The following is a 15,627-nucleotide window of genomic DNA, read 5'->3' as shown; positions in this document are numbered from 1 at the left end:
TCCGCTCCCCCCCTGGCCCGGGGATGGGGCATGGCACTGTCATGCAGGGTGGCGGGGGGCAGGGGCTGATGGCTGCAGTGCTGTGAGGGCCATGGCCCTGGTGTCCTTGGGGCCATGGCCATGTGAGCGTGTGGGGGGCCCTGGACACATCTCTGTTCCCCCCGCCCCTCAAGCCCCGGGGTGTCCACCCGAGAGGGGTACCTACCTGTGGGTCCGCTCCCACGGTCCGGAGATCCCCGGTGGTCGGAGGCCCTGCTGCTGCTCCGGGATGGCAGGAGGAGGATATGCAGGCTGGAATCGGTGGAGGAGGAGCCCCCCTCCTCCTCCTCCTCCTCCTCCTCCTCCTGCCGTGATGTCCCGGGGATGGCCTCCGGGGGGGTCCCTGGGGTGCGGGGCTTACCTCCGGGGCGGAGCCCGGCTGCAGGGCCTGCTCGGGCTCGTCAGCCGAGGTGTCAACGGTGGCCGGAGGGGAGGAGGTGTGCCGGGAGCCCAGGATGTCCCTGAGCTCCCTGTAAAAGGGGCAAGTGACGGGGGCGGCCCCAGATCGGCTGGCCGCATCCCGGGCGTAACCCTGCCGCAGCTCCTTGACCTTACTCCTAACGTGGTCAGGAGTGCGGGCAGGGTGACCCCAGGCAGCCAGGCCGTCGGCCAGCCGAGCGAATGCATCCGCGTTCCGTCTCTTGCTCCCCATTACCTGGAGCACCTCCTCCTCGCTCCAGAGCCCCAGCAGGTCCCGCAGCTCGGCCTCCGTCCAAGAGGGGCCCCGCTGCCGCTTCCCAGACTGCGTGGCCCTCTGGCTGGGCTGGCTGCCCTGGATGCCCTTGGGGAGGGTCCCCTGGGGGCGCTGGGGGGGCTGCTGGGCAGCCATGGCTGGTCTCAGGGGCTGAGGGCTGTGCAGGCTCAGGTGTGTGCAGGCACGAGCCTGCACGTTGCCTCAGCCTCCTGCAGTCAGGGCGGGGGAGGGGCCCTTTAAGGGGCCGCTCCACGCGGCCACCAGTGAGCTGCGGGGCTGGAGAGAGCGTCTCTCAACCCCCCAGCTGATGGCCGCCATGGAGGACCCGGCAATTTCGACGTTGCGGGACGCGGATCGTCTACACGGTCCCTACTTCGACGTTGAACGTCGAAGTAGGGCGCTATTCCTATCGCCTCATGAGGTTAGCGCCTTCGACGTCTCGCCGCCTAACGTCGAAGTTAACTTCGAAATAGCGCCCGACGCGTGTAGATGTTGCGGGCGCTATTTCGAAGTTGGTGCCGCTACTTCGAAGTAGCGTGCACGTGTAGATGCAGCTTTCCTCTCCCGGAAAACAAAAGGTGGCAAATAAAAGGGTTCAAGAGAGTGTGAAGCCTTAGAGAATATGGGAAGCTGAATTCTGGGGAGAGATAGCCTAGCTGAGCTGAAACAAAGGCAAAAGTAACAATCGAGCTCTGCTGCAGGACAGTGTACACTAGAGAACAGGGTAGCCCTGGATCTGAAGTTTGTAGTTGTACAGGTGATGCTGTAGTGGTAATCCACTGGTATTGGTGGTGGAATTTGCTCCCAGTGAACACCAGGTGCATCAGTTGCTCCATCAGCCACTGTTCCTTGTTGTTGTTGTTGAGGAATTGGGCTACTATTATCTCCCCCTGCTGTGTGTCCCATTCCGGCTTTGCCTTCTGGTACCGCAGGGGTCATCACTCCTGCAGAGCCTGTTGGTGAATACCTCATCCCTGTCCCTCTTCGTTTTCCTTTGCTGACTGAGAGTCCTGTCCCATAGAGACTGTGGGGGTGGGCTGGTTCAGCTGAGGTAGTATCGCCAGCCAAGAAGATGGCATAGTTTATTTTTATTCAGATAGATAAAAAGAAGCCCTCTGTTTCCACGCCTCAGTGAATCTCAGATGAGAATATGAGATTCACGTTGCTGATAAATCGGGAAGACACACCCTACAGTGGGTGTTTAGTCTTTAGTAAGAAATACCAAGCCAATAACAAAAGTGAAGCTAACAGATATTTTGGAACATAAGCTTTCGTGGGCAAAGACCCCCTTCAGGAGATGCTGTTGAATTCTGGGAGAGATAGGAAACCTAGCTGAGCTGAAACGAAGGCAAAGGTACCCATCGAGCTCTGCTGCAGGACGGTGTAGCCCTGCATTTGAAGTTTGTACTTGTGGAGGTGATCCTGCAGTGGTAATCGATGGGTACCTTTGCCTTCAAAAGCTCATGCTCCAAAATATCTGTTAGTCTGTAATGTGCCACTGGACTTCTTGTTTTTTTTGAAGACACGTGTTGACTCGGCCCCTTGCCTGATAAAAGTAAAGCCCTGTCTCACCACAGCTGCAAATTAGATATCAGAAATGCAGACTGTGTAGGTATCCCAGCCTTAGTGTCACCATTCAGTTACTAAAATTCATGATAAATGGCTAATTACAAGCATTTTAATCAAGTCAAGGTTTCTTCTGATCCCAAAGAACCAGCCACAAAGCAAGATCAATAGAAAACTCTGATCTGACCCAATATTCAGGAAATCTAATGGCGCTGACATAAGCTTTTTCTATGATTTATCCGGCAAACTAAGTACCCTTCAGTGGGCCATCAACTTGAACGTTCACAATGTGCCAAACAATTTGTATGGAACTTAAATTCTTCATTGTGTTATCACAGGAACAAACACATTTGAAATACAGACAAGTTACTTCTCCATTGACACCTGACAGACTTTGTTCAAGATTTTAGTCAATTTTATCAGGATAGTTGCAAGGCTATCTTACGTCATGTACTATATATTTTACAAACTTTGTGTGTCTGTCTTTCTGTCTATCAGTGTATCTGTGAAAGAATTCCTCACACACCATAGCCACGTCTACACGTGCACGCTACTTCGAAGTAGCAGCACTAACTTCGAAATAGCGCCCGTTGCGGCTACACGCGTCGGGTGCTATTTCGAAGTTAACTTCGACGTTAGGCGGCGAGACGTCGAAGTCGCTAACCTCGTGAGGGGATCGGAATAGCTCCCTACTTCGACGTTGAACGTCGAAGTAGGGACCGTGTAGACGTTCCGCGTCCCGCAACGTCGAAATTGCCGGGTCCTCCATGGCGGCCATCAGCTGGGGGGTTGAGAGACGCTCTCTCCAGCCCCTCAGCTCACTGGTGGCCGTGTGGAGTGGCCCCTTAAAGGTCCCCTCCCCCTCCCTTCCTGTGCAGCAAGCTGAGGGAAGTTGCAGGCTGCAGCCTGCACACGCGGCCAGCCTGCACCACCCTCAGCCCCCCACACAGCTGCGATGGCTGGCCGGCAGCCCCCCCAGCGCCCCCAGGGGACCCCCCCCAAGGGGAGCCAGGGCAGCCAGGCTGGCAAGCGGCAGCGGGGCCCCTCCTGGACGGAGGCCGAGCTGTGGGACCTGCTGGGGCTCTAGAGCTAGGAGGAGGTGCTCCAGGTAATGGGGAGCAAGAGGCGGAACGCGGATGAGTTCGCTCGGCTGGCCGACGGCCTGCCTGCCTGGGGTCACCCTGCCCGCACTCCTGACCACGTCAGGAGTAAGGTCAAGGAGCTGCGGCAGGGTTACTCCCGGGCCCGGGATGCGGCCAGCCGATCTGGGGCCGCCCCCGTCACTTGCCCCTTTTACAGGGAGCTGAGGGACATCCTGGGCTCCCGGCTCACCTCCTCCCTTCCGGCCACCCTTGACACCTCGGCCGACGAGCCCCAGCAGGCCCTGCAGATGGAGTCTGCCCCCGAGGCAAGCCCCGCACCCCGGGGGCCCCCCCCCGGAGGCCACCCCCAGGACATCGCGGCAGGAGGAGGAGGAGGAGGAGGAGGGGGGCTCCTCCTCCGCAGAATCCGGGCTGCAGATCCTCCTCCTGCCATCCCGGAGCAGCAGCAGGGCCTCCGCCCCCTGGGGATCTCCGGACCGTGGGAGCGGACCGACAGGTAGGTACCCCCCTCTGGTGGACACCCCTGGGCTTGAGGGGCGGGGGTAAGAGATATGTGTCCAGGGCCCCCCACATACTCACATGGCCATGGCCCCAAGGACACCAGGGCCATGGCACTCACAGCACTGCATCCATCAGCCCCTGCCCCCCCCACCCCGTATGACAGTGCCATACCCCATCCCCGGGCCAGGGGGGGAGCGGAACCTCGAGGGGCCGCCGGGCGGAGGGGGTGGGACACCCCGCAGCAGCAGCATGCGATGGAGTGGGGGGAGTGCCAAAGGGAGACTCAGGCTACATATGAGCCACCCGAGCCGAGGAGCTCCCAGGGCCAAAGGAGGATCCTGGCGCTACAGCTGGCAGGTGACACCTCTGCCATGAACAAACAGAAGGGAGGAGCCGAGCTGGCTTGGACTTGGGGGGCGAGGGCGGGGCCCACAGGTAGAGGCTAGAGGAAGGGAGAGCTGGAAGGCAGCCAGCCTGAGGAGGGGGAAAGCTGCATCCCAGAGGGGCACCCCTTGGGGTCTTCTCCCCACGACGGGTTGGAAGGACTGTCTCTTCCGACAGCTGGTGCTGTCACTCCTGCCAGAAACTGGGCATCTGTGGCCTAAGAAACCTCTCCTGCTGTCAGACCCTGCGGGGTGAAGTGAGAGTCGCTCCCACCAGGGGATGGGGTGCACAGCAGGGGGACCCCTGAAACCCATCCATCACAGCAGCATCTCCCGGAGATGGGGATGGGGAACTTGCAGCACAGGGCTGGGGGGACAAAGGCCATGGCTTGGGGCCCACACTAATGTCTGTCTCCATTCTTCTTCCCCCCTCCTCTCCTGTGTCCTGCACCTGCCCCATCAGAAGGACCGGAAGAGAGTGCCGGCGAGGCATCAGTCGTCCCGGAGAGCCGTCCGGGACCATCGCTCCAGGGCAGCCCCTCTGCGGAGGACCGACCGGCCCCACAGCGGGCTAGACGGCGGACCCTGCGCCACCAACCACCGATGGCGACGGACCCCCAGCTGCTGGCCATCCACCGTCGGCAGCTGGAGGTCGCGGAGCAGCACCTCCAGCTGAAGGAGCCGGCGCTGGCCTGGCGTCAGGAGGCATGGGGGGCCTACATGGAGACATATAACCGCTTGGTGGACTACCTGGCCCCCCATGCCGCGCCGGCCGCCACATCGCCCACCCTGCCTGCTCCTGCAGCCCCACCACCAGCTGCTCCGCCCGTCGCCGTCCTGTCCGCCGTCCCCCCGCCACCCACCGGCGAGGGCCGGAGCTCCGAGGGACCCCTGGAGCCACCTGACACTCGCCGGCCACCATACCTTCCGGTCCAGCCTGCTCCCACCCAGCCACGGACCAGGCTGCGACCACGGCAGGGCTCCCGGCCACCAATGCCTGGTGCCGGGCTATAGGGGCGAGGGGCCCGGGACGTGGCCCCCCCCTTGTATATAGTTGGACCCTGTTCTTTTCGGCCCCCGGTTTGCCCCGTCCCCCCCATGTAAATAGTTCTCCCCTTTATCCTCCCTGGTTTTCTTTTTATTATTGAGGACTGTTGTTTCTTTGTATTGTTTTATTTTTGTACATATTGCTTTTGTTCAACATGTTTGTACATAGATTTTGGTTTTTGGTTCAAATATTTATTTACAGTTCCAAAAAAAAGGTTTGGAAAGAAAAAAAAAAGTTTAAGTTCAGCCACAAGTGCGTGCTGTCATTTGTCCAGGACAAGTGGGAGGGGGGTGCGGTGGGGTGCTCCATGGTGTAGGCGTTGGGGCAGGAGTGTGGTGGAGGAAGGGGCGGGCAGTAGGGGGCCTGGGCAGAGTTCACCCCGTGGCCTGTTCATCAAAGTGGGCCCGCAGGGCCTCCCGGACCCGGGTCCCCTCAGGGTCCACCTGCCGACTGGGGGCAGCAGGTGGCTGGACATCTGCCCTGCTGGCCTCCGCAGCCCAGCCCTGGAAAAAGGTGTCCCCCTTGCTCTCTACCAAATTGTGCAGGGTGCAGCAGGCACCCACAATCTGGGGGATGTTGTTGGGGCCCGCATCCAGGAGGGTCAGGAGACATCTCCAGCGTCCCTTCAGGCGGCCAAATGAGCGCTCCACCACCTGGTGCGCATGGTTCAGGCGCTGGTTGAAGCGCTCCTGGCTAGCGGAGAGATGACCCGTGTAGGGGTGCATGAGCCACGGCCGGAGGGGGTAGGCCGCATCTGCGATGACGCAGAAGGGCATGGTGGTGTCCCCCAGAGGGATCTCCCACTGGGGGATGTAGGTCCCCGCCTCCAGCCGGTGGCATAGGCCCGAGTTCCGGAAAACCCGGGCGTCGTGGGTGCTGCCAGGCCAGCCCACATAAATGTCCTGGAAACGTCCCCGGCTGTCTACCAAGGCCTGGAGGACGACAGAATGGTAGCCCTTTCGATTCAGGTATCGTCCTCCACTGTGATGCAGGGCACGGATGGGGATGTGAGTCCCATCCAGAGCCCTGAAGCAGTTGGGGAAGCCCAGGGTGGAAAAGGCAGCGATGGTGGCATCTGGGTCCCCCAGCCTCACAAGCCTGTGCAGGAGCATGGCGTTGATGGCACGCACAACCTGCAGAGAAAGCACACGGGAAAGCACCAATGAGGAGTGAGCAGGGTGTGAGTGGCCCTGCCCTGCCCTGCCCTCCCCTGTCCTGGCCCCCCTGCCCTGCCCTGCCCTGCCCTGCCCTGCCCTGGCCCCCCTGCCCTGCCCTGACCTCCCCTGCCCTGCCCTGCCCTCCCCTGCCCTGGCCTCCCCTGCCCTGCCCTGCCCTCCCCCCATGGGTTCGCTTACCTCCATGAAGACAGCCCCGACGGTGGCCTTGCTTACACCAAACTGCTGGCCCACGGATCGGTAGCTGTCGGGAGTGGCCAGCTTCCAGACAGCGATGCCGACCTGCTTCTGCACTGTGAGGGCACGTCGCATGGCGGTGTCCTGGTGCCTGAGTGCGGGGGTGAGCCACTGGCACAGCTCCAGAAATGTCTGCCAGCTCATCCTGAAGTTCCTGAGCCAGCGGTCGTCGTCCCACTCCCCAAGCACCAGCCGCTCCCACAAGTCGGTGCTGGTGGGGTAGCTCCACAGCCGCCGGCGTGTGAGGCGGGGGGGTGGGGTGCTGCAGGGGTAGGGGTTGAGCCCTGCTGCCCTGGGGGCATCTCCTCCTCTGGGGCAAGGAGGTGCTCAGCTGCCTCCCGCATGGCACGGAGCAGGGCAAGCCCTGCTCCTGCCGGGAGGGCTGGGTGGACCTCTAGCTGCTGCTGCTGCTGCTGGGGGTCCATAACTGTGGCGCCCGGGGTCTGTGTTCCTATGGCTCCTCAGACCGTGTGCTGTGCAGGCTGAGTGTGTCTGGGAGGGGCCCTTTAAGGGAGCGGCTAGCTGTTGCCCCGGAAGCGCTAGTCCGTCCGGTGACCCTGTCTGCAGCTGTGCCTGGCATCCCTATTTCGATGTGTGCTATTTGAGTGTGTAGACGTTCCCTCGCGCGCCTATTTCGACGTTGGGCTGCGCAACGTCAAAGTTCAACATTGACGTTGCCGGCCCTGGAGGACGTGTAGACGCTATTCATCGAAATAGCCTATTTCGATGTCGCTACTTCGAAATTAGCTACTTCGATGTAGCATGCACGTGTAGACGTAGCCCATAAGAGCTAGGACCACCAATTTTGATATGCAGCTTCCTCTTATCATAGCTTCAAGCAAGGTAAGGGTTTGGTTGTGGCAGGGTAATGGGATGTAACTGAAGTTCAACTGCATCTCTTAAAATGGAAAGGGAGGTGTTTGGTAGTGGAGACCATTATAACTGTACAATGACCATGGGAGCTGGGTTAAGCGCAACAGCAAGAGGCCAGCGATGGGGATCATGATAGCCATAAGCCCCCTAGGCCAGCAGGGGGCAAGAGTCTGGAAAGGGATTTTTACAAACTATGGCTACGTCTACACGTGCACCCTACATCGAAGTAGCTTATTTCGATGTTGCGACATCGAAATAGGCTATTTCGACGAATAGCGTCTACACGTCCTCCAGGGCCGGCAACATCGATGTTCAACTTCGACGTTGCGCAGCCCGACATCGAAATAGGCGCAGCGAGGGAACGTCTACACGCCAAAGTACCGAACATCGAAATAGGGATGCCAGGCACAGCTGCACACAGGGTCACAGGGCAGGCTAGCGCTTCCGGGGCAACAGCTAGCCGCTCCCTTAAAGGGCCCCTCCCACATACACTCAGCCTGCACAGCACGCGGTCTGACGAGCCAGATAGGCACACAGACCCCGAGCGCCGCAGTTATGGACCCCCAGCAGCAGAAGCCGCAGCAGCAGCCGCAGCAGCAGCAGCTTGAGGTCCAGCCAGCCCTCCTGGCAGGAGCAGGGCTTGCCCTGGCTCTTGCCATGTTGGGGGCAGCTGAGCACCTTCCTGCCCCAGGGGAGGAGATGCCCCCGGGGCAGCAGGGCTTAGCCCTTCCCCCTGCAGCACCCTGCTCCACCCCCCGCCTCACACGCCGGCGGCTGTGGAGCCACCCCACCAGCACCGACTGGTGGGAGCGCCTGGTGCTTGGGGAGTGGGACGACGAGCACTGGGTCCGCAACTTCAGGATGACCCGACAGACATTCCTGGAGCTGTGCCAGTGGCTCAGCCCCGCACTCCGGCACCGGGACACTGCCATGCGGCGTGCCCTCAGCGTGGAGAAACGGGTCGGCATCGCTGTCTGGAAGCTGGCCACTCCGGACAGCTACCGATCCGTGGGGCAGCAGTTTGGCGTCGGAAAGGCCACCGTCGGGGCTGTGTTCATGGAGGTAAGAGAACCCACAGGGGGAGGCCAGGCCAGGCCAGGGGGGCCAGGGCAGGGCAGGGCAGGCCAGGGGGGCCAGGGCACAGCAGGGGGGCCAGGGCACAGCAGGGCAGGGCAGGCCAGGGGGGCCAGGGCACAGCAGGGGGGCCAGGGCAGAGCAGAGCAGGGCACAGCAGGGGGGCCAGGGCAGAGCAGAGCAGAGCAGGGCAGGCCAGGGGGGCCAGGGCACAGCAGGGGGGCCAGGGCAGAGCAGAGCAGGGCACAGCAGGGGGGCCAGGGCAGAGCAGAGCAGAGCAGGGCAGGCCAGGGGGGCCAGGGCACAGCAGGGGGGCCAGGGCAGAGCAGAGCAGAGCAGAGCAGGGCAGGCCAGGGGGGCCAGGGCACAGCAGGGGGGCCAGGGCAGAGCAGAGCAGGGCACAGCAGGGGGGCCAGGGCAGAGCAGGGCAGGGCAGGCCAGGGGGGCCAGGGCACAGCAGGGCGGCCAGGGCAGAGCAGGGCAGGGCCATGCACACCCTGCTCACCCCTCATTGAGGCTGTCCCATGTGCTTTCCCTGCAGGTCGTGCGTGCCATCAACTCCATGCTCCTGCACAGACTCGTGAGGATGGGGGACCCAGATGCCACCATTGCCGCCTTTGCCACCCTGGGCTTCCCCAACTGCTTCGGGGCTCTGGATGGGACCCACATCCCCATCCGCGCCCCGGACCACAGCGGAGGCCGATACGTGAACCGCAAGGGCTACCATTCCGTCGTCCTGCAGGCCTTGGTGGACAGCCGTGGACGGTTCCAGGACATTTACGTGGGCTGGCCTGGCAGCACCCACGACGCCCGGGCCTGTGCCGCCGGCTGGAGGCGGGGACCTACATCCCCCAGCGGGAGATCCCTCTGGGGGACACCACCATGCCCTTCTGCATGATTGCGGATGCGGCCTACCCCCTCCGGCCGTGGCTTATGCGCCCCTACACGGGCCACCTCGCCGCCAGCCAGGAGCGCTTCAATGAGCGCCTGAACCGTGCGCGCCAGGTGGTGGAGCGCACCTTCGGCCGCCTGAAGGGACGATGGAGATGTCTCCTCACCCGCCTGGATGCCAGCCCCAACAACATCCCCCAGATTGTGGGTGCCTGCTGCGCCCTGCACAACCTCGTGGAGAGCAAGGGGGAGAGCTTTCTTCAGGGCTGGGCTGCCGAGGCCGGCAGGACACACCTCCAGCCACCTGCTGCCCCCAGTCGGCAGGTGGACCCAGAGGGGACCCGGGTCTGGGAGGCCCTGCGGGCCCACTTCGATGACCAGGCCGCGGGGTGAACTCTGCCCAGGTCCCCGACTGCCCGCCCCTTCCTCCCCCACACTCCTGCCTCAACGCCCACACCACCATGGAGCACCCCACCGCCCCCCCCCCCCTTGTCCAGGAGAAATGACAGCACGAACTTGTGGGTGAACGTTAATGTGTTTTTTGTTGTCTTCACGAATTTTTTTGTTTTTAAATAAAAAAATATATGTATGTGAAACAGAAACCAAAAAGGAGGAACAAACATTCAACAAAACCAAGATGGGCACAAATAAAACTATGTACAACAATAAAAAAATGAAAGGTCTGTGCGCCATCCAAAGAAAAACAAAAAGCAGGGAGGAGAACGGGGAGAACTATGTACAGGGGGGACGGGGCAAACCGGGGAAACACCCACCCCCCCCACCCCCCACCCAGTCCCCAAAGTCAAAGAAGGGGGGGGGGCCACGTCCCGGGCCCCTCGCCCCTAGAGCCCAGCGGTGGGCGTGCTCGGCCGGGAGCTGCGGCGGGCCTGCAGTCTGGTGCGCGGCTGGGTGGGAGCGGGCTCCACTGGCAGGTATCGGCGCCGGCGAGTCTCGGGTGGCTCCAGGGGTCCCTCGGCGCGGTGGCCCTCGCGGGGAGGTGGTGGGGCGACGGCGGACGGGCCGGCGGCGGCTGCAGCAGCTGGAGGTGGGGCTGCAGGAGCGGCCCTGGCGGGCGGTGGCGCGGCCGGCGCGGCATGGGAGGCCAGGAAATCAACCAGGTGGTTGACTGTGTCCACCAGGGCCCCCCATGCCTCGCGGCGCCAGGCCAGCGCCTGCTCCTGCAGCCGGATGTACTGGCGGGACACCTCCAGCTGCTGCTCCGACACCTCCAGCTGCCGGCGATGGATGGCCAGCAGCTGGGGGTCTGTGGCCACCGCCGGCAGTAGGCGCGGGGTCCGCCGTCTTGCCCTCCGCGGGGCCGGTGTTTCCTCGGCCGAGGGGCTTCCCTGGAGCGAGGGTCCCGGAGGAGTCTCCGGGACGACCGACGCCTCGCCGGCGCTCTCGTCCGGTCCTTCGGATGGTGCCGGTGCAGGTGCAGGACACAGGAGAGGAGGGGGGAAAGAAGAATGGAGACAGGCGTTAGTGTGGTCCCCGAGCCGTGGCCTTTGTCCGCCCCGCCCTGTGCTGCAGGTTCCCCATCCCCGTCCCCGGGAGATGCTGCTGTGATGGATGGGGTTCAGGGGTCCCCCTGCCCTGCAGCCCGTCCCCTGGTGGGAGCGACTCTCACTTCAGCCCACAGGGTCTGAGAGCAGGAGAGGTTTCTTAGGCCACAGCTGGCCAGTTTCTGGCAGGAGTGACAGCACCAGCTGTCGGAAGAGACAGTCCTTCCAACTCGTCGTGGGGAGAAGACCCCAAGGGGGTCCCCTCTGCGATGCAGCTTTCCCCCTCCTCTGGCTGGCTGCCTACCAGCTCTCCCTTCCCCTAGCCTCTACCTGTGGCCCCCGCCCTCGCCCCCCAATTCCAAGCCAGCTCGGCTCCTCCCTCCTGTTTGTTCAGGGCAGAGGTGTCACCTGCCAGCTGTAGCGCCAGGCTCCTCCTTTGGCCCTGGGAGCTCCTCGGCTCGGGTGGCTCATCTGTAGCCTGGGTCTCCCTTTGGCACTCCCCCCACTCCATCGCCTGCTGCTGGTGCTGCGGGGTGTCCCACCCCCTCCGCCCGGGGGCCCCTCGAGGTTCCGCTCCCCCCTGGCCTGGGGATGGGGCATGGCACTGTCATGCAGGGTGGCGGGGGGCAGGGGCTGCTGGCTGCAGTGCGGTGAGGGCCCTGTCCCTGGTGTCCTTGGGGCCATGGCCATGTGAGCGTGTGGGGGGCCCTGGACACATCTCTGTTCCCCCCGCCCCTCCAGCCCCGGGGTATCCACCAGAGAGGGGTACCTACCTGTGGGTCCGCTCCCACGGTCCGGAGATCCCCGGGGGTCGGAGGCCCTGCTGCTGCTCCGGGATGGCAGGAGGAGGATCTGCAGGCTGGAATCAGTGGAGGAGGAGCCCCCCTCCTCCTCCTCCTCCTCCTCCTGCCGCGATGTCCCGGGGATGGCCTCCGGGGGGGACCCCCGGGGTGCGGGGCTTACCTCCGGGCCGGAGCCCGGCTGCAGGGCCTGCTGGGGCTCGTCAGCCGAGGTGTCAAGGGTGGCCAGCGGGGGGGAGGTGTGCCGGGAGCCCAGGATGTCCCTGAGCTCCCTGTAAAAGGGGCAAGTGACTGGGGCGGCCCCAGATCGGCTGGCCGCATCCCGGGCCCGGGAGTAACCCTGCCGCAGCTCCTTGACCTTGCTGCGCACATGGTCAGGAGTGCGGGCAGGGTGACCCCGGGCAGCCAGGCCATCGGCCAGCCGAGCGAACGCATCCGCGTTCCGTCTCTTGCTCCCCATTACCTGGAGCACCTCCTCCTCGCTCCAGAGCCCCAGCAGGTCCCGCAGCTCGGCCTCCGTCCAGGAGGGGCCCCGCTGCCGCTTCCCAGACTGCGTGGCCCTCCGGCTGGGCTGGCTGCCCTGGCTGCCCTTGGGGGGGGTCCCCTGGGGGCGCTGGGGGGGCTGCTGGGCAGCCATGGCTGCTGCAGGGGCTGAGGGATGTGCAGGCTCGCCGCCGCGTGTGCAGGCAGGAGCCTGCACGTTCCCTCAGCCTCCTGCAGTCAGGGCGGGGGAGGGGCCCTTTAAGGGGCCGCTCCACGCGGCCACCAGTGAGCTGCGGGGCTGGCGAGAGCGTCTCACAACCCCCCAGCTGATGGGCGCCATGGAGGACCCGTCAATTTCGACGTTGCGGGACGCGGATCGTCTACACGTCCCTACTTCGACGTTGAACGTCGAAGTAGGGCGCTATTCCCATCCGCTCATGGGGTTAGCGACTTCGACGTCTCGCCGCCTAACGTCGAAGTTAACTTCGAAATAGCGTTCGACGCGTGTAGACGTGACGGGCGCTATTTCGAAGTTGGTGCCGCTACTTCGAAGTAGCGTGCACGTGTAGACGCAGCTTATATGTTACACAGAGTTTGTATGTCTGTTTGTCTGAGTCTCTTGGCCAGCCAGGGGACATGCGCCCCTTCCCTGGATATGCCCAACTCAGTTGCTCTGGAGAGGCACTTCACCACCATCCCAAGCTGCTGTGGTGAGAGAGAGCTGGGTTTGTCCTCTCTGCCTGCGACAGCCACCTTACTAAAGCCCTCATCCCCAGCCCCACTCAGAACAATGTTCTGTGTGAAGAAGAACACAATTTATTTGATTTAAGGACCTGAAATTGACCTGTGGTGAATTACTCATTCTTTTGGGACTGGGAGTGAGACACGTATCCTTTCAAAGGGATGGAAGTTTTAGTCTGCATCTTCAAAAATTACAAGCATTCCTGTGACACCTTGAAGACTAGTGTATTTGTTAAGATGTACTTTTTTTTGGACAAAACCCAGGTGAAAAACGGAGATTAAAAACAGAACCCAGGACTTATGTTCCTTGGAAGGGTGTGGGGTGAAAGGATAAAACGTGTTACCTGTCTCTGATAGGACCAGTTCATGAAGCAAATTGGGTAGGATGTGTCCCATGCCTGAGACTATCAAAAGTGGGGAAATTGCCCTTGTAATGCATAAGATAGGTAAGATCCCTTTTCAGGCCAAGGTTGACAGTGTGAAATTTGCAAATGAATCCCCATTCAGATGTCTCCCTCTCTAATCTTGTGGTAAAATTCTTTTGTAGAAGAACGGTGACTTTTAAATCCCTTTTTGATTGTTCAGGGAGGTTAAGTGTGTTCACATTCCTGATGTTGGATTTATGTCCATTCCTCCATTGGTGTAGGGGGTGCCTGGATTGGTAAATGTGCATGCGAGAGGGGCATTGCTGGCACATGATGGTGTATGTCACATTATTCAATGTGGAGGTGTATGAGCCCCTCATGATGTATCTGATTGGTTAAGGCTGTGTGATGATGTTGCTTGTATAGGTAAGTGGACAGAGCTAGCAATGGGGTTTGTTGCAGGTACAGGTTCCTGGGTTGATGTTTCTGTGGTGTGATCGGTGGTTGGGCAGCTGCCTGCTGGAGAGGACTGGCCTGTTACTCAAGGCTTGTAAGACTGATGGATAATTTTCCAGCATAGATTGTAGACAATCAGTGATGTGATGGAGGGGTTTAAGCTGTGGACTGTAGGTGATGACAAGCTCGTTCTGCTATTTTACTTGTTGGGCCTATCATGAAGTAGGTGACTTCTGGGTATTCATCTGGCCCTGTCAATTCTTTTTCTTACTTTCTGGATGGGCAATTAAGTTTTAGGAATGCTTGATAAACTTTCTATGGGTGTTTGTCAGTGTAACTGGAGCAGATTCAGTTGTATCTCAGGATTTAATGTAGACAATGGGTCATGTGATGCGAGCTGGATGGAAGTTGGAGGCGTGTCTGTAGGAATAATGTCAGTAGGTTTCTGGAATATAATGGAATTTATGTGACCATCATTGATTTTTATTGTAGTATCCAGGAAGTGGATCTCTTGTGTGGACTGGTCCAGGCTGAGGCTGACAGTGGGGTGGAAACTGTGGGTCTACAAGGGTCTCCTTATCTGGGGTCCATATGAAGAGGAAGTCATCAATATAGCACTGCTCTTGGGCTTGGCCACTCCAGAGGAGGGATGGGACTGCCCTTGCACTCACTGAAAGTGAAAGCAAAGGGTGGGGGTGGGAGTGAGCACTGGGTGGGGGCTGCCTGTGACCCTTCATGCACCCTGCACACTTTATTCAAAGAACTAGATATAAATAAGGTTGCAGACAGTTTCGAACAGAAGGTTACAATGAGACAAAATGTCTACCAATGTTCTACCAAATTTGGTTTTTGTCTTGGCAGAAATATTCATCTTATATATTGCTTGCTAATAGGGAATTCTTCTCACCATGTGTGTAATTATATATGTGGCTTGACTTCAATCCTTCTACTCTGGGTGGAGCACAGACCATTGACAAGTCTCCTCCATTTCTAGATGACCCCAGAGGTGTCCCAATTGTTGTCCTTCAATATCTGTAGATCTTCTCCACGTTGTACGAGGCCTTCCTCTTCTGTGTTTTCTTTGAGCATGGATGTGAGCTCTTGAGGGACTATGCTGGAAGATGGTTTTCTGAGAGTGTGGCCTAGCCAACCCCACTTCCTTCTCTTGATTTGAACATCAAATGGTCCCTGTCCTGCTCTGTTCCAAAGCTCCTCATTTGTGACCAGGCACTTTTATGAATGTCTGCAGTTTGTAATTGGAAGACGTTTTAGTGTGCCAGCTCCTGCATGCCTCTTGGTGGTCACTCGATAAGGAGCAGGACGTCTTCATGTCACCCACCTGTTTGTGAGTCTTGTAATGGCTGATCACCCTGATTCTGGGGCCCCAGGTCTTATCACTGAAGGGGCAGGTGTTATAGCTTGGGGAGTTGAGGCTCAGGTCTCACTTGGATAGAAGATCACGTTCTTCACATTTGGGTTGAAGGTTATCAGTATTTTCTCAGCAGATGTTTTGTGTGACCTCCATATGGGATGAAGAGTCTTGATTGCAGCTGTTGCTTTCCCTATTCTGGTGTTGATATCACTGTCTGTTCCTCTGTCTCTGCCCATAATTCTCTCCGAGTAGGTGAACTGCTCTATATCTTCCCGGTCATCCCCTCCCAGTGCGATGGTGGTGCTGTTGGATTAGGTGATCCTC

At 60.1% G+C, this 15,627-nt stretch overlaps 1 protein-coding gene across 1 annotated transcript in view; it reads right to left on the bottom strand.

The window, feature by feature from the left end:
- Positions 1 to 15,627, bottom strand: part of LOC142013990 (scavenger receptor cysteine-rich domain-containing protein DMBT1-like) — a 98,013-nt gene that overhangs the window by 48,274 nt on the left and 34,112 nt on the right. Inside the window, exon 9 of the mRNA XM_074996020.1 lies at positions 4,463 to 4,479. Coding sequence (XP_074852121.1) covers positions 4,463 to 4,479 — 17 coding nt within the window. The remainder of the gene's footprint in view (positions 1 to 4,462; positions 4,480 to 15,627) is intronic.

Source organism: Carettochelys insculpta, chromosome 1, assembly GCF_033958435.1.
Source record: "Carettochelys insculpta isolate YL-2023 chromosome 1, ASM3395843v1, whole genome shotgun sequence".
Lineage (NCBI taxonomy): Eukaryota > Metazoa > Chordata > Testudines > Carettochelyidae > Carettochelys > Carettochelys insculpta.
Note: the sequence above shows the minus strand (reverse complement) of the source record. Positions and strands in the feature narration are given on the sequence as shown.